The sequence below is a fragment of the Capsicum annuum genome, chromosome 8 (genome assembly GCF_002878395.1).
Source record: "Capsicum annuum cultivar UCD-10X-F1 chromosome 8, UCD10Xv1.1, whole genome shotgun sequence".
NCBI lineage: Eukaryota > Viridiplantae > Streptophyta > Magnoliopsida > Solanales > Solanaceae > Capsicum > Capsicum annuum.
In genome coordinates, this window is record NC_061118.1 from 14,444,344 (window position 1) to 14,467,456 (window position 23,113).

Genomic DNA, 23,113 nt, shown 5'->3' on the forward strand with positions numbered 1-23,113 from the left:
ACTCAGAATACGATGAAAGTTGCTTTATCCATAGATTTCTAGGTAAGGGGACTGTGTGATCAACCCATCATGACCAAAAGTCCTACCAGGTAAGTTGAGTAATAAGTTAAAAAGTTGAAATTTTGAGGATGAAAAATGTTATGTTACGGACTCGAGCATTTAATTTTACTTTTGGAACCTAAAATTTAGGTTTTGGGACCATAAGTATCTGGAAAAATATCTAAACGCCGTGTCCAGGTTGCAAAAAAGAAGGCCAAAATTTTTGGCCCGGCACCTACTCCTAGCACCTGCATGCCGCAGGTAGTACCTTCGCCCATTACATAGCCGCAGTGTGGAGCACAGGTTGATGCTGTAGCTAGGCCACTCTGTGGGCCCAATTTTTAATTTAAATTTTGGGCCCACCGATATTTAATTTTTTCCTAAAGCATGTCCCACCTATATAAAAATATTCTTACCCTCATTCTAACTCATTCAAATCCTCAAAACTTTACTTTTCTCTTTGGGTTCAAACTTCACTAAAAACATAAACTAACCCCATACTTAAGTAAAGACTAAATTCACAATTGTTTGAGGTACCAACTGGTTGTAAAATGATAAAATCAAGTTTCAACCATGGTTTTACTTGAGTTCATCATTATTCTCTTATGGTTCTTTATAGAAAGGTAACTTTCTCGGCTCCTAATGGTTATATATTGGCTTATGTATTATTTAAACAAGTTGATATATGTTTTTCAATGAAAAATATATAGAAACTATCATGCTTTTATATGGGATCTTTGAAGTAGCCTAAAATCATAATGTAGGTCCTTGCGTTGAACTAAAATTCTAAGTTTAGATCCTAATTGGAAGTTGAACTTGAATGAATAGAGTAATACCATGGGTTAAGCATGTTATTTTGCTTTGAAATCATGACTTTTGATTTGTGTTTATATATTGGACTTGTTGGGATTTCAAATAGGTTATAGGGATGTGAAAACTAAGGAAAAATTCAAAAAGTTCTTTAACTTTTTTATCATTCACTTTTGTTTGAAACTGACAACTGATTTGTAAGGTACATATGGCACTCAAAAAAGAAAAGAGGATGAATGTCGGTACTTTGAGGAGACGGGTAGAGTCTCTCGAGCCTAGTGGTTCAATGGAGTAGTATCTAAGGAAGAAACGTAGAGACACTTCCACTGGGGTGAGAAGTAGAGTCACGAGAGGACAGACTCACCAGGCTTCTCAACCAGCTGCAACCCAACAAAGGATGAAGTCTGCACGAATATCACCCCACATACTCATACACCTGATGATGATGAGGAGGAGACAGAGTCCTAGAATACTCCATAGGTTACTGCTCAAGACCCCCAGTCTGAGGTGGGGTCCTAGGATTTATCTGATGAGGTTGAGTAGGAGTAGTCATCTGTGGTGCCCCAATCTGAGGAGGGAACCGCTACTTATGTATAGAAGCTCGGGGTACCCCAGTCTGATGAGGGTTTCAAGTAGCCTTCCCACGATGTTTTAGTATAGTAGAGCCTCACAACCACATATGCCCTGGATCAACCTCCCAAGAAAGAACATCTGAGATGGTGTATGGAAAGGATGTGGTATATATCTGAGCATGATAGATATTTTTAGGATATATGAAAGGCTACGATATGTATTTATGAGGAGCATCAAATTGACTTATCAGGGCTAGAGCGAGTCCCACAACTACCAGAAATATTTGACAGATATCAGCTAGAGTGGATGACCAGACCACTCGGTTCCTACAACCCGACTATTGTATGGGAGTATTATGCATCCTACAGAGCTACTGTAGTCCTTCTTAGGTGCTATTATCCAGGCTTTATAAGATTTGTGCCAAAGCCACAACTTAATCACACATTGGTTAGAGGGTTCATAGTTGACATATGGACAGAGACTACCCACAGAGTTATCTTTGGTCTAGATAATATCACTCCTACATCTACAGCTGAGTGCAATGACAGACTGAGGATCACATGAGATCAATATATCATGCGGGATGCTAAGCACCATCTAGAGAGAATTGAGATGGCTAGGTGGATAGCCAGTTATATTTTACTAATCGGTGATGCCACTCCATGGATTAAGGGACAAGCTATGATCAAAAGAGGCCTCTTGACATTGGAGACAAAGTTTTGGTGGTTGCTTATTAGATACCGACTGATACCCACAGCTTTATATAATTCATTGGCATGCAATAGAGAAGTACTGATTTACTGTCTGATGACCGGTTATGATATTGATTTTGCTGCTATTCTAAGGCATGAGTTACATGACATAGCCTTTGGTCAGCTAACTAATCTGCCATTTCCTTGCATGATCTAGAGGCTATGTGATGAGGTTTGAGCGCCTGAGTTACCAGGTATTGATAAGAGGGTACCTGTGACCGCAATTGCATAAACAAGGAATATTAAGGGTCTAGAACATTCAGGCGCTTTTAAGAGATTAAGACAGCGGGAAGTAATACCATAGGCCCAATCTGAGAACCCAATAGTTTCTACAAATCCTAATGAGAATATGAAGATGATGCAGGAATTACTATTGACATGGATATAGGGAGAAGAGATGGGCTCTATATTCGAGTACAAAGGGTGAGGGGACATAAGCTACTTATTGAGCCCCGACTTTAACCTTAGAGCCAGTTGGTGCATCTACAGTGCCTACTCACCCATCCACTATAGCTCTTTCGAAAAGTATGATTATTGTATCTAATGAGATTTTGCATATCTTAGTGGACAGCCAGAGGGCCACAACTACTCGATTAAAGGTGGTCGAAACTGAGATGACTACCCCCTTCGGGTAGATGGGATTAGGGGTTAGGACTTTATTTGAGTAGGCCGAGGATAGATGGGAGGCTTCTCAGAGATACACTATCAGAGCTACATGCATATTTTCAAAAATAGATCGATGAGCTATAGAGACAAGTTACATCCTAATATATAGAAATAAATGTGCCAAATCTAGTTCAGATGAGGGAGGATTTTGATATTTTATGAGCAGAGGTATGCTTTCTTACTGAAAGCCATATAGCATCTACTCACTAAATTATACCCCATGTGGTTTAGATATCATATCCGCGTGCACCGTTATACTTTGATTTCTTTGTGAAAGATGAGAAGGAGATCCTAATAGTTGGGACCAAGAGAGGTCACATAGACGACTTGCAGGATCCTGATATGACAGAGGTGGAGGTTTTTAAAAGACCAGGCATGATTTTTTAGAGTCTGCATTCGTCGACAGGCAGAGACATACAACTATAGGAAAGGGTGCATCCACTAGTAGTGCATCACCACATCCACCGCCTCCGATAGTTGATATACCTCTATCTGTAGATGCTGCTGATTTAGGCACCTGGTGTATCCAGGGTATGTTCTCACTTCCCTATGTTTTGCTTTGTTTTAGAGCATTAAGGATAGTGTGTAGTTTCTAGTTAGGGGTGGGCATACCATTCTACTAAGGATTTTTATTGTCACGCCTCTGTTACTATCACCCATGGTATGGTTGTAGAACTGGCATGTCTAGGACGATTATCAGTCGTATTGTGTTTTATTTTGTATTGTATTGAGTTTTAGTTTAATTAGGAGATTTTTGAGCATTTAGAGCAGTAGTTATATTTTGACTAATATTTGATACCCATCCAATATTTTGAGTTGTTAGAACTGTGTTGATGTATATATATGTGAACTCTTTGCATCTTTAATTGTCATTAGTATTAGGAACATGATAACCATTTTCTTATAATTGCATGAACTGGATATGTAGTAGTTAGTAATATTGACGTTGTGCTATGTGTGAGTGAGATACTACCTAGTTCCCTTTGTATGTCAAATTTAGAACTTGCCTGGTTAGTCTTTCCTAGGTTGAAGGATAGCCAGGTAAGAAAGGATCATAGGCCATTTTTGATTTAGACAACTTTTAGCCTAAATAACCTTTCATGCACGAATTATATCCCATGATCCCTACTTTGAGCCTTCTAAGATTTTTCTTATTTTCATGATTCACCTTTCCATTTGTAGTACAATTTACCCATTAATACAATTTACCCATTTTGGCCCAGTTCATCCTTGGACATTATACACCTCAACACAGGCAAAATGCCTAAGTTGAGGGTGGCTATCATAGGGGTACGTAGTGTAAAATAGGTATGAAGTAGGGTAAAGTAATAAAAAAAATTAGTAAATATGGGTGTGGTATAAAATACATGTAAAAAAAACAAAAAAAATAGAAAAATAGAGAAAATTGTGAAAAATAAAGAACAATAGACAACACCCAACCTAAATATGCATAAAAGAATAAAAGGGAGAAATAAGGGTTAAAAAAAGAAATTGGCTATTAAGTGAGACCCCGACGTTAGTGTAGTTTTAAGGAGGCTTAGTAACTTTTATAAATTCATATGTACTATACCATCCCCCAAGACTATAGTACAAGCTAGGAAAATTCCAATAGTGATCCTAACTTGACTATCTGAATGCTAAGGTAAAGAAAATAAGGGTAAGCCTATGGTATTTGACATGCATTGACTGGAACTTCTTTGTTGAGTGTGAGTGACTCTTGACCATGCTTGTAATGACATGCATGATTTCATATGAGTGAGTGGGACATCTTTGTTATGAGGGCACTTGAGTCGTGCTGCTAGCTATTTTCTTGTTTTAGGTAATATAATTTGTACATATGAGTGGTTTTCTGTTGCTAATGTAATTTCCATACCTTGATCCCATTGTGTTAGATTATTGTGCTTCATATTCATACACCGTTGACTTAGAAAAGGGATATAGGATGGGATGTTGTGATTTAAACTTAATTTGATGACTGACTGCCTTGAATAACTTTGATTTTCCTCGTTAACCATTGTTTTTGTTTTGTTGTGTTTTTGTTGCCTAAAGATATGTAAATGTTCTTAGTTGAGGGTGTTGATGTGCTATAAAAATAAAGCACTTTCAATGCTTAAACAAGGAAAATATGCAAGTTTCTAAGGCCTTTTTGTTTGATATGATTCATTTTGGGTATGTTTTGTAGGAAATTATGTTTTGGAGGCTATGTTCATGAAAAAGGTAAAAAAGGTGTTTCTGGCCACTTTTGGAGTGATTATGGATATTTGTGATATTTTCAAGCTCAATTGTGATCAATGCATATCCGAGAGTCAAAGAAGAGCCAAAAAACTGACTCTCGGTATCTACTAAGTCGAACTACTGAGTACATGTAGACCTACAGACCGCATATAGACCAAGTAGGGACTAGAAAACCAAAAAATAAAATCTCGAGAGCTAACTTGTAGGACTTTCTGCATACGTAACCACTTGCTCCCTGTGCCAGACCATAGGTCCTACCTGCACCTATGACAAATTGCAGGTATAAAGAGCAGGTGGCCATGAACCGATTTTATGCTATTTTATTCAGGCTTTGTTTTTAGGGTTTTATCATGTACTATAAATACCCCTTATGTACTTTTCAGTAGGAGTTAACACACTTTTGACACTCAGAAACATATTTTGATTTCAAGATCTGTCTTTAATCTTAGGATTTCCTTATATTTACTTTGATTGATTTTTCAGTTACAATTACGGGTTTTTATTCATTTTATCAGTGTGATTTCATCTATGCTTTATATTATGAATGTTATAGATATTTTCACAACCATGAGCTGCTAAAACACATAGCTAAGGTTGTGGATACCCTAGTGAATTGATGAAGTAGGGGAAATATGATTGTTGATATCAACCCTATGGTATGCTTCTTTATCTTCATTATGATTGATTTATTAATAGGTGCACACATTAGGATCCTACCGAGATATTGCTACTTACTCCCAAAGATGAGTAGTGACTAGGAAAAGATAAGGAGAACAATAATTTTGAGTTTAACTGTTGGTCCATGTTTCCAGGTTCTATCTACGTAAGATGGTTAGGTTTTATCTAATAACTAAAGACTCAAAAGGAAATAGTTAACTAGATTAAGATAAGGGCTAGTTGTGCACACCCTAAAACTCAAAAGGTAAAGGGTAAAATCCTTCTACTTGTCTAAAATACTGTAGATGGTACATAACTTATCAATTCTTCATGCAAGGTATTAGATTGGTTCAACAATGCACGATAAGCCTATGGATTTGAGAAGCCAGGGGAACACAATCCTGGTGTTCCTTACGACTAATTTCAACTAAGTTAATATTTTTCTTTGATCAAGATTACTACAACAAAAACCCCTTATTTACTTTTCTTGTTCTGCCCATTGGGTACAACTACTAAGATCTGTCAAGCCATGTGTTCCTTTGGGATTCAACCCAAACCTTAGTTGGGTTACTATATCTTGATAATGACTGTACCATCATCTAAAATGAGGTGTTGCATGGACGTCATTAGAGGTCTTAAAAGTTGTTTGCTAGGCCCATAAAGCATCATCAAACTTCCTTGCCCAGTTAGTCCTGTTGGAATGCACAGTCTTTGCCAATATGGACTTGATCTCTCTATTGGAGACCACAACCTAGCCATTTGGTCATGGATTGCAAGGTGTTTCTACTTTCTACTTCACACTACATTTTTCAAGAAAGGCCATGAAAAGGCGATTGCAAAAGTGAGACCTACCACCCAACCTGTATTTACTATGAAACCGAGATAGAGGTAATGATTTGGAAAAAGAGATCACAATAGTGATTTAGAGTTAACTGCAGAAATAAGCTTATTTTGTATTATCTTCTTAAGCCAATTAATCTCCATCTTATCAACTTGAATATAACAGGAAATAATACAAATTGTGTTCCAAGGTAAGGGTTAGTAAGGCGGTGCATTGAGACTAAGAAGAAAAGAGTGAAATTCACCAAAGTATGTTGAGATGTAGTTGGAGATACCTATGTTACCAGAATCTACATGCACAATAGTTTAATAGTTGAGTTGAATACAAGAATCTTACAGAGTTAGAAGACAGGGGAACATAAGACTAGTGTTCTGCTATGACAGTTCACAACCAAAGCTTTTGATTTTTGTTACCATTGATATAACAACCCCCTATTTACTTTTCTAGTTCTTCTTGTTGATTACAACAAGTAAGAACCTCAGTTCCACATATTAACTTTTGTTCGACCCCAAACTGAGTTGGGTTACTATATTTTGACATCGAATACAATAGCCTTTTTGGGAGGTATAGTTTGGGCATGATCAAAATTTTTGTTATGTTGCTAGGGAATACTGTGTTGAGTTATGAATAAAAGTTGTTGAAGATTGTGGGTCTCTATTTTTTTCCTAGTTAGGTGTACAATATTGCTTTCTTATCACCAAGAGTTAAGGTAATCCCTTACTCCCTTTGAATCCAAAGTAGTGAGAATCCTACAGCCGACTAGTAGGATGATAGAGACTAAAAGAGATAACATTCTTAAAGGGGTTCTTAATGGTACACACCAGGTGCCTCCCCCTTCTCAACATGTATTTTAGAAAATTATTGACCCATAGACTGAGGAGTTGATTCCACAAGCTACTAACCAGAGGAGGGAAGAGGATGCTTACTGTATATCTTTAAAGGTAGAACTACATGTGCAGAGATAGGAAGCAGACCGCCGAGGAACACTCAGTGGAAATCAAAACAGAGTTAGAGATGGACAAGCTCAAGTGATCCCAGTGTACTAGTATTTGCATCCATATGATAATGAGTAGGACTTGGGTTACGTTAAGATAGAAGAGATAGAAGTGATCATTCCTCCTATTTTTCCCCCCAGGTATTAAGTTTGATATAACCAGTGCCATGATCTAGATCCTAAAATTGAAGGGTGTATTTGCAGGGTTTCCCTTTGAGTATGCAAATACTCACCTTGAAAATTTCATTGGTATCTATTTTTCTTATACCAATCTAGGAGTGAATTCATAGGCACTTCGATTAAGGTTTTTACCTTTCTCACTCATAGGATAAGTGTCTTTATGGTTACGATATCTCCTAAGAGGATCTATCACTATATGGAAGGAGTTGTGTAGGCAATTCTTATACCAATTCTTTCCTCCATCCAGGATATTGTAGCTAAAGAATGGCATATACAACTTTAAACAGTTGTATTCTTAGACTATGTACGAGTCTTGGTTCAGGTTCAAGAAGAAGTTGAGTATGGTGTCCAACCATCGTATTTTAAGGATAAGCGTAATGGAGATATTCTATAGAGCCCTGACTATTTGTTCTAGAGCCATGGCTGACACTATATTTGGAAGAGCTTTTATGAGACTACGCTGGGAGGTAGCTTCTGATATTTTAGACCAGATTATCTTTCACTAACTAAAGGTGGCAAACTCAGGAACCTGAGAGGGATTCTGGCACTTATGCCATTAGGGCTTCCATTGACCAGAGAGTGGCTAATGATTTTGTAGCATAAGAAATTGATCTTTTGAGAACTGATATTGGGCTGATATCAAAGTAAGTTGAAAACATAAATTTCGAGAAAGTCAGTACAGTAGGAGCATAGGGTGGATTCTCTAGAGCTTATGAATTTGAATTAGAAGAGGAGGCTAAGTAAATAGATTATTGGTTGAAGGGTTTCCGATCCCAAAGGTAAGGGAAAAAAGGTCAGAACTACTGTGGAAATAGATACCCAGTCCACCGTAGGGAGAATAATGATGACTGGATATGGAAAGATGACTACACAGAGAAAGGAAACAGGTACATTCTGCCAAGAAGCCGGGATACATAATCAAGAATGGAAGCACTGCTGACTAAACTAGTAAGGAGTCAGTAAAGTCTAGAGACAAGCCTTATGGTTATAAAGGCTGATATTTCAAGTTTTACTCAAATGGTTAAGTATCATATGACTGCTATCAAGAAGGTAGAGCACCAGTCGAGCAGATGTCAGCAATACCTTTCTAAGTAATACTGTCAAAAACCTAAAGAATTAATACACTATCTTACTATTACCATTCAGACTGATTAGTCTATTACTGATCCACCATGGCCTACTGATGAGGTTTCAAAGACTGATAGTCCTATGGTAGATGAAACACCTACTATGAAAGCTAACAAGGTGACAAATGTCGATTCCAGGGTATGTAAGGATATATATAAGGGTAAGGTGGATGAGTCTGTGGTGAGATATATTGCACGACCACCCCTACCTTTTTCTCAAACACTAAATAGAAGAAAGAGAAAGGGAAATTAAAACATTTTATTAAGATGCTGAAAATATTTAGCTAGAATAGCCCTCTCCTTGAGGCGTTGGACAAGATGCCTTAATATTCTAGGTTTCTGAAAGAGTTTGTGATGAAGAAAAGGGCAACTTGTTTTGAGGATGTCTGAGGAGTGAACCATTGCAGTGTAGTCACTTACAAGTTTCTGGCCCAAAAAATTTTTGACCTTAGAGCATTCACGATCCCATGTACTATTAGGACATCTAGAGTCTTATATGACTTAGGGGATAACATTAATTTGATATCGCTGTCCGTATTCAAGAAATTGGGCTTGAGCCTTCCAAGGCTGACTAATATGCGGTTGTTAATAGTAGACCAAACTTTGAAAAAATCAATGGGAATTTCTTTTGATGTATTGGTAAAAGTTGATAATCTTATCTTTCCAGGTAATTTTGTCATTCTAGATTGTGAGATTGACTTTGAGATGCCCAATATTTTAGGAAGACCATTTATGGCCATGGGTAGAGGATGGTCCATGGAGAAAAGATAGTTCACATTCAGAGTCAACAATAAAGAAGTCACTTTCAACGTTCAAAGAACCATGAAGCAGCCTACTGACATGAGAGTTGTGTCGGTGATCCATTGTATTGAAGACCCCAGAGGGTATTCCTTTAGGTACCAACACAAATTCTGAATAGTCAAGGTATCCACTTCATGCCGCAACACTAAATCAAGTGTTGTATGAGAGGCAACCCATGAGCTTGTTGGTGAAGTCAGAGTAACCAACATAGCCACATTGTGCTGCAATGTTAAATAAAGCTCTGTGTAGGCAAAGTAGGATAAGGACAGGCCTGGAAAGAGGAAAAAATTGCTTGATTTATAACCATCCATGTAAAGGGACTTTGTGACCAATTCAGCACAGTCATAAGTCCAACATGGGCCAGGTAAGATTTGTATTAATTAAAAAGATGAAATTTTGAGGATTTTTTAGAGAATTTAAAGACTTTAACCAATAAACTAACTTGAAGGGTCATATATACCACTTACGACCTTGTAAGTAGAAAAGTAAGTATAAGAATAAAAAGTCTAGAGAGCAGGAAAATTGACCAAAATTTATTGCCCACATATGGTGCGCATATACAGATCATATGTACCACATACGACCCGTATGTGGATACCATAAGAGGGTAGTTTTGGGCCCAAATTTTTCTTAAAATCTCGGGCCCACCAATGCTAAATTAAACACTAATCCGGCACCCCATTTCTATATAAGCCCTATTACTTAATTTTAACACTTAAAAATCTTCAAAATATACTCTAATTTCTTAAAATCCAACTTCCCTCTAAAAGTTTAAACTTTCCCCACACATAATAAAAGGATAAACTATTATTTGATTATGGGAACAACCTATCAAAAAGTGCAATAAACGTGTTCCAACTTTGGTTTTACTTTATTTCTTCATATTTCACTTCCAATTTTTCATCTAAAAGGTAAAGTTCTTGGGTTATATTTGTAGTATCTTGTGTTAAAGTGAAAACAAGTAAGTTGGTGTTTTGATTTCCATGAAAAATATGTTGCAACCAATAAGTTTGTAGTTGGGATCCTTGAACTATCCTAAAAATCCTAATATAGGGCATTGTTCTTGACTTAAAACCTAAGATTATGCCCTAAACAGAAGTTGAACTTGAAAAAGTAAAGGAACAACAAAAGTTTGCATGTTTAGTTTGCATGGAAAAAGATAATTTTTGAAATATGTGTACATATTGGACTTGTTGAGACTGAGATAAAGTTGTAGGGATGAGAAAATTGAAACAAATTCTAAGATGTCAAATTTTAAGTTTTTCTTCGAATTTTACAATCCCTCATTATCTGTTAGATGCTAACAATTGTTTTTTTAGGTACAAATGGAAGAAAAGAATAAAGTTGAACCATCTAGAAGATAAGACTAGTCCTCTGAACCTAGTATTTTGGTGGAGAAGTACCCAATTTCATATCTTAGAGTAGCCCTGGCCATGGCGACACATCGAGTGGCTAGGGGCCAAAGGCATCTCCTAGTTGAGATAGTTATTTTGGGAACCATGGGTGTGTTACTTGTAGATAAGTCATAGTGAGGCAGATATCCTGCTTTTACTCAGCGTAGGACCCATACTAAGGCTATTTAAGCTTTTCAGGATATTTCTAGTCCGAGGATAAAAATAGATTCAAGATCACATCCACACTCTCCACAATAAGTTGATGATGATTATGAGGAGGGTGAAGGTGATGATGAGAAGGAGGAGGAGAAGGAGGAGAAGGTAGGGTCACCTCTCACAGTAGTTACACAAGGCCCCTAGTTTGAGAGGGGGTCATAAGATGGGCCTAAATTAGCAGATGAGGAGTGTTTATTAGCAATACCCTATTTTGATGAAGGAACAATAGTTTAGCAGTAGTCATCAATAGTACCCCAGTATGAGGAGGGCACATACCAGGTTACACATCATGTGCCAGCTTCGGATTCAAAGACACCAGCTCAGCATGATCAGGCATCCGACCCCATATATGTCTTGGAGAAACCTATTAATATGGTGAACCCGAGGTGGTGCATGGAGGGACTTTATACTACTTTTGAGTAGGACACTCATATTACCTAGTTAGACAAACCCATGAGAAACATCTATAAGAAGAGATATATTAACTTGTTTGGGTTGGTTGGTGCACCACTATTGTAGGTTGCGTTTGGTAGGTATCAGTTAGGGTGGATGACTCGACCCCTAGGTTATTATATCCCAACTTTGGTAAGAGATTTTTATTTATCGTACTGCACCATAGTAGAGTTGACTTCACCGAAGAGTAGAGATCTTTCGATGTATACTGTGCTGACTTATGTGAGGGGTTTATAGTAGATAATTTAGCAGAAACCATCTTCTGGGTTCTCTTTTGGACTAATTATATTGTTCTAGCATCCAGAGTAAAGTGTGACTATAGATTGAGAGCTTTATATTATAGACACATTATGAGAGATACTGAGCACATAAGTGAGATAGTTGAGATGATGAGATGGATTGTAACTATATCTTACCTGTGGGTGATGATACTCTTTGGATGAGGGCCAAGGCATGATAAAGAAGGTGGCACTGACTTTTGCCACCAAGATTTAGTGGATCTTGTTTGTTATTGTCTATCTCTAACTACTTCAGATAATTTATAGACTTAGGATGTAGATGTGTTGGTGGGAGTATGACTGCCATTCCCATGTATAATCCAGAGATAATGCAATGAGGCTGGTGTCCCTGATATACTATGTGTTGATAAGAGGTGCAGGCAATGGCCATGGAAAAAATAAGGAAAACGAAGGATCCATCATGTCCTGACCTTCTTAGGAGACCCGTGCTCCTACTACAGTGCCTCTGGCCCCATCCGAGGGCCCATCAGTACCCATAGAGCCTATTGGTTTCCAAGGAGGTGATTTGGGAATTAGTATAGAGTATTAGATAAAGGAGCATAGAGAATACCCCGAGTTGAGTACTCAAGGTTAGGGGACCCCAGCTATATCAACATCCTGGCCGACTTCCACTTCAAAGCTGATGGGTGCTTTGTCATTGCCCCTCGCCCATCTACTACATTGGCTACCTCAAGTATGATTCTAGTATCTCAAAAGTTTTTAGAAATCTTAGTGGATAGTTAGAGAGTCACCGATACTTGATTATGGAATATTGAGTCCTAGGTGAAGACTCTTTATAAGCCGATTTGGCCATGATTTTAGACCAGAATAGAGACAGCATAGGCTAAATTAGATTATGCACATAAAGTTTCTATGTTAGAGTTCTCTACTGATTTACATGCACGTATGGATGCTTTAAAGGGATGTTTGGTGTCTCGATATGTAGAGATTGAGACACCATATCTAGGACATATTAGGGAGGAGGTGGATATTTTCTAAACATAGGTGCACTCTCTCACAAAGAGCCTTATGACATCTATACCTCTGTCATAACCTTGGTTATTTAGACATTATCTCTATATGGTCCCAAACACTTTGAATTGTTCGAGGAAGATGATGAGGAAGTCCCCACAGTTGGGACCAGGAGAGTCTGAGAGGGGGACCAGTAGGATACCACTATGCCATATAACTATGCCCTAAAATGGGCCAGACATAAGTCAGTGGAGAGTACATTTATTCATAGGAAGAAGTGTATTGGGATAGCTGTGGGTGCATCTTCTAATAGTGCACCACCACTACCACCACCAGTGTCTTCACCTGTGTACATACCCTTATTTGGGGAAGATCATGAAATGAATGCCTAGTGCATCTCAGTATGTCCTTGTTCCCTTTGTTTTATATTACTTTCATGCATTGGGGACAGTGTCCAGTCTTTTAGTTGAGGTCAGGGTATACCACAAACGATGTAGGTTTTTGTTGTCGTGCTTTTTTTCTTGGCGGTCATAGTATGGTTGCAGAACCAGCATGTCTAGGTTAAATTTGTGTTTTATAGTGTTTTATTTCATTTTGTGTTTGTTTTTATGTAATCAGGAGATTTTTGAGTATTTAGGGAAGTTATCATATTTTTTTTATTGATTATAAGAAAAATGATACCCCTTCTAAATTTTGTTTTTTTAGAATTGTGTGTATGTGTATGAGATGGGGAGCCTTGGGGTAAAGGGGAGCCTTGGAGAAACTGGTGAAGTTGTTTCCATATGATCATGAGGTCATGGGTTCAATCCTTTGAAACAACCTTTAGCAGAAATGCAGGGTAAAGCTGCGTACGATACACCCTTGTGGTAGGGCCCTTCCCCGAACACCGCACATAGCGGTAACTTTAGTGCACCAGGCTGCCCTTTAGAATTGTGTGTATGTGTATATATGTGACTTTTGTGGATCTTGTTATGGCATTAGAATTAGGGATGTGACAATCATAGCTAGCTTGTGCATAAATTGGATAGGTAGTAGCTTATGATGTGACTTTGTGCTGTGTATGGATGAGATTATACCTAGTTCCCTTTATATGTTAAATCTAGAACTTTCCCGATTAGTCTTGCCTAGGTTGTAGAATAGTATGTTATGAAAGGATCACATACCATTTTTTATTTTAGTCCACTCTTAGCCTAAATGACCTTTCATTGTGAACTAGTATTCCTTGATCCCAGTTTTTAAGCCGTATAGCCTATTTTTTTGTTATACCTCTTAGCCTCCCATTTGTGTTGTAATGAACCAATTTTTGCCCTGATTTTCCTTGAACATTGTGCACCTCAAATCAGGCAAACCACCTAAGTTGAGGGTGGCTATGATAGGGGTGCGTTATATAGAGTGGATATGAAGAAAATAAGAAAAGTTAGTAAGACTGGGTGTGGTAGAAAAAAAAGAGAAAAGAAAAATGTGAAAACAGAAGAAAATAAAGAATTAAAGATACCACACCCAAGCTGAATGTGCATTAAATGATAAGGAGAAGAAATAAGGGTGGAATAAAAGAAATTTTCTAAAGTGTGAACTCCAAAGTTAGTGAACTGCCAAGGAGGATTAGTCACTTGATATCCATATTTATCGGTACCTCGTGCTCATCCTCATAATAAACATCAACAATAGAGAACACACTCATCTACTTGTGCTGCTTCATAGATTGGCACACATCAAGCCAAACCAATTTATCATTCAGCCTGAATAGGAGCTTATTAGCTATCAAATCAATAAGCACACTTCCGGTTGCAAGGAAAGGTCGACCCAAGATTATGGGCACCTCGAAATCCACCTCGTAATCTTGAATAACAAAGTCTACAGGAAATATAAAACTAGCTACTTTTACTAGCACATCGTATAATATTCCTATAGGCCGCTTCACTGATCTGTCCACCATTACAAGTCACATGTTTGTGGGTATAGGATCCCCCAAACATAGATTTTTATTAACAACTAGCGGCATCAGAATAATGCTCGCTCCCAGATCACATAAGGCCATAGCAGAGTCTAGAGACCCAATAGTACAAGGGATGGTGAATGATCCTGGGTCTACCTTTTTCTGCACCAAGGATCTTGTAGAAATAGCACTACAGTGGTGGAGATTATCCACTGGTTCGTAGCATACTTCTCTCTTCTTCATCACAAGATCCTTCATAAATTTCATATATCCTGACATCTTCTCAAGTGCCTCCACCAAAGACACATTCACAGTCAGTTGCTTCAACATTGCCATGAATTTACTAAACTTTGTATTATCGGCCTTCTTTTTCAATCTATGGGGAAAGGAAGGCAGTAGTTTTGGGAGAGTAGTCAATGCTGCTTCCTTCTCCTTATCTTTTCTTTTTTCTAACTCATCAACATGCTGATGATTAAAAGAAATATCAATACCATCAAGTTTCTCAGAGTCTACTAGATAACTTTCTTTATGCTCAACATCCTCTTCGATCACAACATTTCCCACAGAAGGGCCTGGTAATACCTTACCACTCTGTTTGGTAACTGTCATGCAAGAGCTATTATTACGAGGATTATGAACTATATTGCTTGGAAATTTTTTGCACTTCTTCTGATTCAATGCTGCTGAGAGTTGGCTCATTTGCTTCTCTAATTGTTTGATAGAAGTTGAGTGTGAATTTACCAACTGACTCATAGAAGACAAATCACTATTCATAGTGGTCACTCCAGAGTTGGTAGCGTCAACTCTTTTTAATAACTTCTCCATTATGTCCTCCATGGACATTTTGCCCGATCTTGTTGCAGCATTATCTCGGCTTCTAGGAGGTACATGTAGTCTACTCCAATCATTTTTTTTCTTTCAATTCCCTTGATCCATATCCTTGTAACCAGCCTTGTCGTAATAGTTCCAACCTTGATTTCCTTGGCTATTTCCTCAAAAACCCCCTGGTTATTTAGATAGTTCGGCTCTTTTTCCAAATTAGAGTCAGCTCTGCCTTAGGATGCAACAGCTTTCACCTTTTACATTTTTCCATATAATAAATGCTTAGTCAATAAATCCATTTGCGTCTTCAAATGTGCCATATCCTGATTACATTCCTTCTCTTTATTGCATTGCTCCGCAATAATACTAAGATTTACTTTGTTTAGTCATCCTATCGAGCATTTTTGAGGCTTCTAGAAAAGTGAGATTCATAAATGATTCTCTAGCAGCATTATCCACAACTGGCTTCGTAATAGAGTTTAAGGCCTTATAGAGACAACAAAAACAACAACAAACCCAGTATATTCCCATATAATGGGGTCTAGGAAGGGTAAAATATATGCAGTCCATACCACTATATCTGAAGAAGTAGCGAGGTTGTTTCTGATAGACCCTCGGCTCAAGAATAAGGCCTTATAGAGAGTCTCCATCAAATGGATATCAGTTATATTATGATTCAGGCACTACATCAGCTTCTTTTTAAACCTCTCCCAGGTCTCGTGAAGAGCTTTAGTTGGAAGCTACCAAAAGTTATTGATCTCATCCCTTAACTGTACCCTTCTAGAAGGTGGAAAGAACCTTTCTAGGAAAGCCTCTTTCAACTACCTACAGTTGGTTATAGAATCAGGAGTCATCCCATTAAGCCATAGTGTTGCCTCCCTAGACCGAGACAATGGAAATAAGCGCAAGCGGATGGAATTTTGGCCCACTCCTAGGTTATCAAAAGATTTGAAAATGGTGACAAAGTTCACCAAATGCATGTTAGGATCATATCCTGGAAGACCACCGAACAACCCCTTGAGATGGAGGAGTTGAATCATCATGCTGGTAATATTGAATCCAGGTGCTAGAGTTGGAGGAATAATAGATCCAGTTGCACCAGCTCCATCCATTCCATCCTTGTCATCATTAAGATCAAATTGTAATGGTTGATGATCCTTCCACGCCCTAAAGGGATGATTTCTATTCATATTATGGTATATCGGTGCAACCATATTCTATGCATACCTTGAGTTGACAGGATCCAATAAGTCATCATCTCCTAAATCATCATCATCAGGCTTTGGATGATACACCGGTTGACTATCATTCTTTTCATTAAGCTGGGCTCTAACCAAGGTGGCTAACCTTTCAACATCTTGTGGGTCTGTCATTCTACCAATCTGCTGAAGTTCCGTATGTACTAGTAATAATGGAGCACCTGACCTCCGTGTACTTGGCATACACAATACTTACCCTGCACAGAACAAAAATAACAAATAAAAGTAAAATTTGGGAAACTTGACCAAAGGTCAACTAACAAACACAAACTTAATTGACAGTCGTATTCCCCAGCAATGGCACCAAAATTTGATACGCCCAAATTACACTTTTCTTGCGAGAGAGTAAGAGGTCTCTATAAAATATAGAACCCAACTAGGTTGGGTGTCGAATCTAACAGGGAATACTATGTTCACTTAAGTATTGTGGTTGTTATCAGAATGTTGATCGAAGATTCCAGAGAAAAAGGGGTTTTGATTTATGAATTATATCTAAATAATTGTAACAGAGTTGTTCCAACTAGCGATTCTTTTGTAAATGGTAATTCAATGAGATTAAACAAACTAGAGCTATGGTTACCAAGATTTTTAAACAGCACTAAGCATCCCTCATCCTTAAATCAACAATTCTAGCACTTAATAACTTAACTCATTAGAAAACTATGACTGACATCTCTAATATAAACACTATCCCCAACTGCATAAGAGCATAAATAAACACATAATTTCCATACATAGGGATAGTTGTATTCAAATCGGTATAAGTACACGTAAGCACATCAATAATCATCCTATGACCTTGTTGGGCATCATAATAAAATCAAAGTTTCCTCCAACCTTGTCGGGTATCAATATAACATCACAATATCCTCCGGTTGCATCGAGTATCAACATATCATCATAATATTTTCAGATCGCACCAGGCTTCACTATATCATCACAATATTATTCAGCTTTATCGGGTATCATCATATCATTACAATATAATCCAGACGCATCGGATATCATCATATAATCACAATACTATCTGGCCAAATCGAGTATTATGATATCATCACAATATCCTCCGTTCGCACTAGGTATCATCATATTATCACAATATCCTTCGGCCTTATCAGGTATCAACATAACACCATAATATCCTTCATCCTTGTCAAGTATCACTAAAACATCCATAGTCACAATATACCAATTTATATCATTAATAAAGAACTATCCCCATAAGTGATAAAGTAAATGACAAGCCCCACAATGGCTAAAGTAAATAGATATAAAGTAGAAGAAAATAAGAACTTACCTCCATAATCTAATGTTCATCATTAATGTAACTTTATCAATAGATATATGTATATGTAACATGAATAACATAAACTATCATCAGGTTTGCCTCAGAACTTCTATCTTTAATAACAACATCTTTGCTCCATCCCATACCAGAAATATGGGTATATAGATATGTATAAGAAGTGGCAAAAACATTAGCATAATTAATCATATGAGGAAGTATCATGAGTCCAAGAATAATATATAGAATATATTTACATATAGTCAATAATCATGCCTTCTAGCACCATTAACATATCGTTTCTAATATAAACAATAAGAAAGATTTCCAATATGGTTATTAGGGTAATTATTAAGCATGATCATAGCATGGAAAATAGCATAGTTAACGACCTGGATACTAGCCTAATAAATGGCCTCATAAAGATTATAATCAAAGAATGATCATTAAATATCCATAATCTAGTCATTTAGTCCATGGGCATAACCATAAGAAATATGATGAACAATGACCCATTAGTGGCATATTCATTGGACTACTATTAGCATAAAGATAATTTATATTTATAGTCAAGGGCTCATTTAATAGCATGTTCCTTAGCCTGAATAATGGTTAATCAGAATAACATAATTAATAACTTGACATAAGCTTTAGCTAATAGGGAATACAAAGGCATACAAAGGCATAATCACTTGGGCATCATTCTCAATGCCATTCCTCATAACCAACAAACACTAAGAATCATCAATATTGCCTCAAAAAGGCACTCTCTAGTCAATTACTAAGCATAAGTTTCAAGGGAACTAATCCTCAATCTTTCCTTAAGGTGGGTCAACTAGCCTGCTTCTAAATCCCTAAAATGCATTCTAAGTCAATTTAAACCCGGACTAGACTAACATATCTAAATCAACTCTTGGATATATAGCAAGTCACCATAAGTCCTAAGGTAGATTTCTACTCAAGACCTTATACTAAGTCCAATAGAACTAATGCAACCTTCTCTAGTATAAACAATGATGATTAATTTTACTCTAAATATGAGAAACTAGAGAATTTAACCTAAGGTTTACGTATTCTAAGGCATTCTCATGCTAAACATAAGTAATGAAGTCTATTCTACCTAAGATAGAGCGAAACAAGTCAACCTTTCCAATTCTGAGATTCGCATAGCCTAATTGATCTAACAAAACCAAGTCTTGTATCTCATCAATCCAATACTTAAAACCCATCCCAATCTAACAAGATATCATAACTATACTATAAAATAGCTCAATCTAGAAAGGAGTAAGCCTAGCCTACTTCAAATATGAAGATTGATCAACAATCCGCTAAACCTTCTCTTTTCCCTTTCAAGAAGCTTCTTCAAGGTGCCAAGCTATTAAAACATAATCTACACATCATTACGAGAACATTGATACCCATATTGCACTATTGTTCTTTGGGTCCAAAAATGACACCAAAAATCCTAAGTGGGTCCTATTCATAAAAAAACTTGTTTCCAAGGTCAATCCAATGTTCATACACCATTAGGGAATCATAACCCTCATTAAATAGGTGAAAACAAAGCTTATATGGGATAAAATCAATCCATTAACTATTTGGGGTTTTTGTTAAATAATCAAGAAATTCAAATATGAAACAGAAGGATTCATGCATCAAATCCATTGTTAATCACGAAAATATATGTTAATAAAGCTTCTAAGTTGCACCCAAGACTAAATTTAAGGTTCACACACCTTTTTAGGGTTCCTAGGTCTCAAAGATGAGTGGAAATGTTAAAAAATTTGCCCCAAGGGTCTCTTTAATAGCCACCACAGGCAATTAGCTATGATGATCTCTATCCATAGATGGAGATCGTGCAAGGGCGATCCCGGCCCTTCCTATGGTTATCGCTATAAGGAGTTCAAGATGCCTTTTTGTGCACTCGCGCACCTTTCAATACCAGCAACTTGGGAAATTTCTATGTTATCCAACGATGCATCAGGATTCATTTAGAACCTGATATAGGCAAATGAACTATGTAATCACACTAATTTCAACGTTCCAGACACGATGGTGAAGTTGGATTTTCTATCCAAGGTTATTTGAACCAAATATGGGCCCTCACCCAAATTCTTGATTTTTTGACTTTTTGACCAATAGGTCGAAATAAGCTCAGGTGCATTGGGACAAGATCCAAAGGTTTACCTAGAGTAAAATTGATATTATGATGCTGCTGGCGCATCTGGAATTCACATCCGAGATTGTGTTACTGAAGTTTTCACCCAAAGGCTATTTGGAACCATCAAAGACTTCTAAATTAAGATTGACTCTAAAAAATAAATAAACTACCTGATAATCGAACTATCAGTTCCAGCAAGTCATAAATGTCTTGGGGCGGCTATGGAAAGGCTCTAATAGAAAAAATAAGCAGGAACACGAAAAATGACCTGGAGGGTCATTACAATATCCACTACTAAGGAAATTTCATCCACGAAAGTTAAGAACTAGGATAAATGCGAAGTATCAAACAAGTGAGGATACTAGGCCTATATCTCGCTCTTAATCTCCTAAGTGGCCTCCTCTACTTGGCAGTATCTCTATTGAACCTTAACAACCTTGATCTCTCTAGTATGAAACCACCTCACATGATTAGCCAAAATAAGCACAGGCTTCTCAACAAAGGACAAATGCTCATTCAACTAGACTAAGTCCTATCTAAGCACATGGGATAGGTCAACAATATACCGCCATAATATACACATATGGAAAATTAGAAGAAGAGTAGCAAAATGCGAAGGTTAAGCTAACACCAAGCTACCACACGAACAACCCAGAGAATTTCAAAGGGTCGAATATATCTCGATCTGAGCATACCCTTACTCCCAAACCTTATAACACCCGTCATGGGTGATACAAAATCACCAACTCCAAACTCAAGGCAAAAAGCCAACAATCTTCATAGGCAGTCTGCCTACTTTAAGATGCTCTCAATCCATCTAGAATCACTCTGACTCTATCCAATAACTCCTGAAGCATATTCGCACCATGGGGGTCTAACCTTGGAAGGTTAAACCCATACAATCGGATAACAACATCTCCTACCATACAAAGCCTCAAATTAATCTCAAAAAACATGACTGCATCATAAAGCTGGGAATTGAACTCCTTATGCTCGGCAGGAGCCATATGTTAAGGTACGATAGAAATAGGACGATGCAGGCTCAAGGTCAATAGATAAAATCTTATGAACAAGGGGAATACCAAGCAAGTCGGTAGTGAACATATCAGGAAACTCACAAACAATAAGAACAAAGTCAACCGATAGACTATCAACACTAGCATCACAAACATAAGTGACATAAGACTCACAACCCCTAGAGATAAGTCTCCTAGCATGAACTTAAGATATAATCCCTATTAGTTCTCAACTAACTGCATGATAGTGGGATAATTAGTCCATGCCCAGAATCATATCAAAATCTAGCATATCTAGAATAATAAAATTAGCATAAGTGTCAACATCACTGACAGTCACAACACATGATTAGAATACTTAATCTACTACTACAGAATCACCCATGGTAGTAGATAAGTGCATCGGCATAGATAATTAATTAGTAAATAACTCTAACTGTGGTGCATAATAAGTAAATATACAATAATAAGTATATCTTGAATCAAACAAGTCAAGGACTGACTGGCACCACATAGAAATCATACCTAAAATTACAATATCCAAAGTCTAAGCCTCGGGTATAGTAGGTACTACATACAACTAATCACACCCGCTGCCTGGCTGGGCACCTAATCGACCTCTTGTCTTGCTTGTTTGATAACCTCCTTGAGTACCCAAGAAACTACCCCAGCAACTATGAAAACCATCTTTAATTGAGGGGTGAAATTCTCTAATAGGGAAACACTCTAAATTGAACCAATCATCACCCCATAACTAAAGCAATCCTACAAATAGTGATTGGGAAATCCACAAGTAAATGGAGAAATCTAAGTAAGACAAAAACAAACAGATTCGGCTAACCCAAAATGGCCACCACATCTAGACTGGCTAGAAAATAAACCCCTCAAGGATTTACCGTTGACCTTACTATGGCAATCCTTAGCACTAGACTGACCTCCATTGGTAATCTAAACAGATAGCTAAATAGGCTGACTCAATTGACTCTGAGGTTAAAAGGATTGATATAGAGGATACCTACTCTAAGAATTGTTATCTCTGGGTCGGTACCTACGACTGCATCAACTGAGTCTACCCTAAAACATTGGTCTCATACCATGTCCCTCATAGTGCATATTCTCTATCACTCTAGCATGCTTCAACACCTCAAAAAATACCTACCCACAACAACCAAACTCTGAGTAGGCAAATAAGAGAAATACTCAACTCTCTATCAAAGCAGCGAACCCTCTCATACTTAGTAACAGTAATAGAACCCTACTCCAATCTAGAGAACTGACCTCTCAATCAATATCTAAGGCTATGTAGCATATACTTCTCTAAGATATCTCAGAGAACTGAGTCCATGAAAACAGAAGAAGATCCAGCTGGTCACGAATCAAAATAACCTCTCTACAAAAGACAAGTAGACAATCTAACTAAAATCTGGTGTAATCAATACCATGAAGTCTCAATAATGTCTTCTTCTCCTCAAAATACATAGCAAGTTGGGAAACCACTGGATGGAAACTACCAGCTAAGAAACTACCAATGCAGGAGGAATCTCAACTCAGGAAGCCACAGCTAAAGGTTGCACACCTTCTCCAGTACCATGTTGGTATGCAGACTATGCACCATCAGATGGTATACCACCAATATTATCCAAAAA

General features: G+C 37.5%; 1 protein-coding gene across 1 annotated transcript; it reads right to left on the reverse strand.

Annotated features, from left to right (window-relative positions):
* Positions 1–14,930: 14,930 nt before the first annotated feature.
* On the reverse strand, positions 14,931–15,749 carry LOC124886562. Its single transcript, XM_047395383.1, has one exon. It carries the CDS (start codon positions 15,747–15,749, stop codon positions 14,931–14,933), a length of 819 nt encoding a protein of 272 aa, XP_047251339.1.
* Positions 15,750–23,113: the final 7,364 nt, after the last annotated feature.

Coding starts and splice junctions, on each gene's coding strand:
- LOC124886562 (XM_047395383.1), bottom strand. CDS start 15,749: ATGGAGAAGTTATTAAAAAGAGTTGACGCTACCAACTCTGGAGTGACC.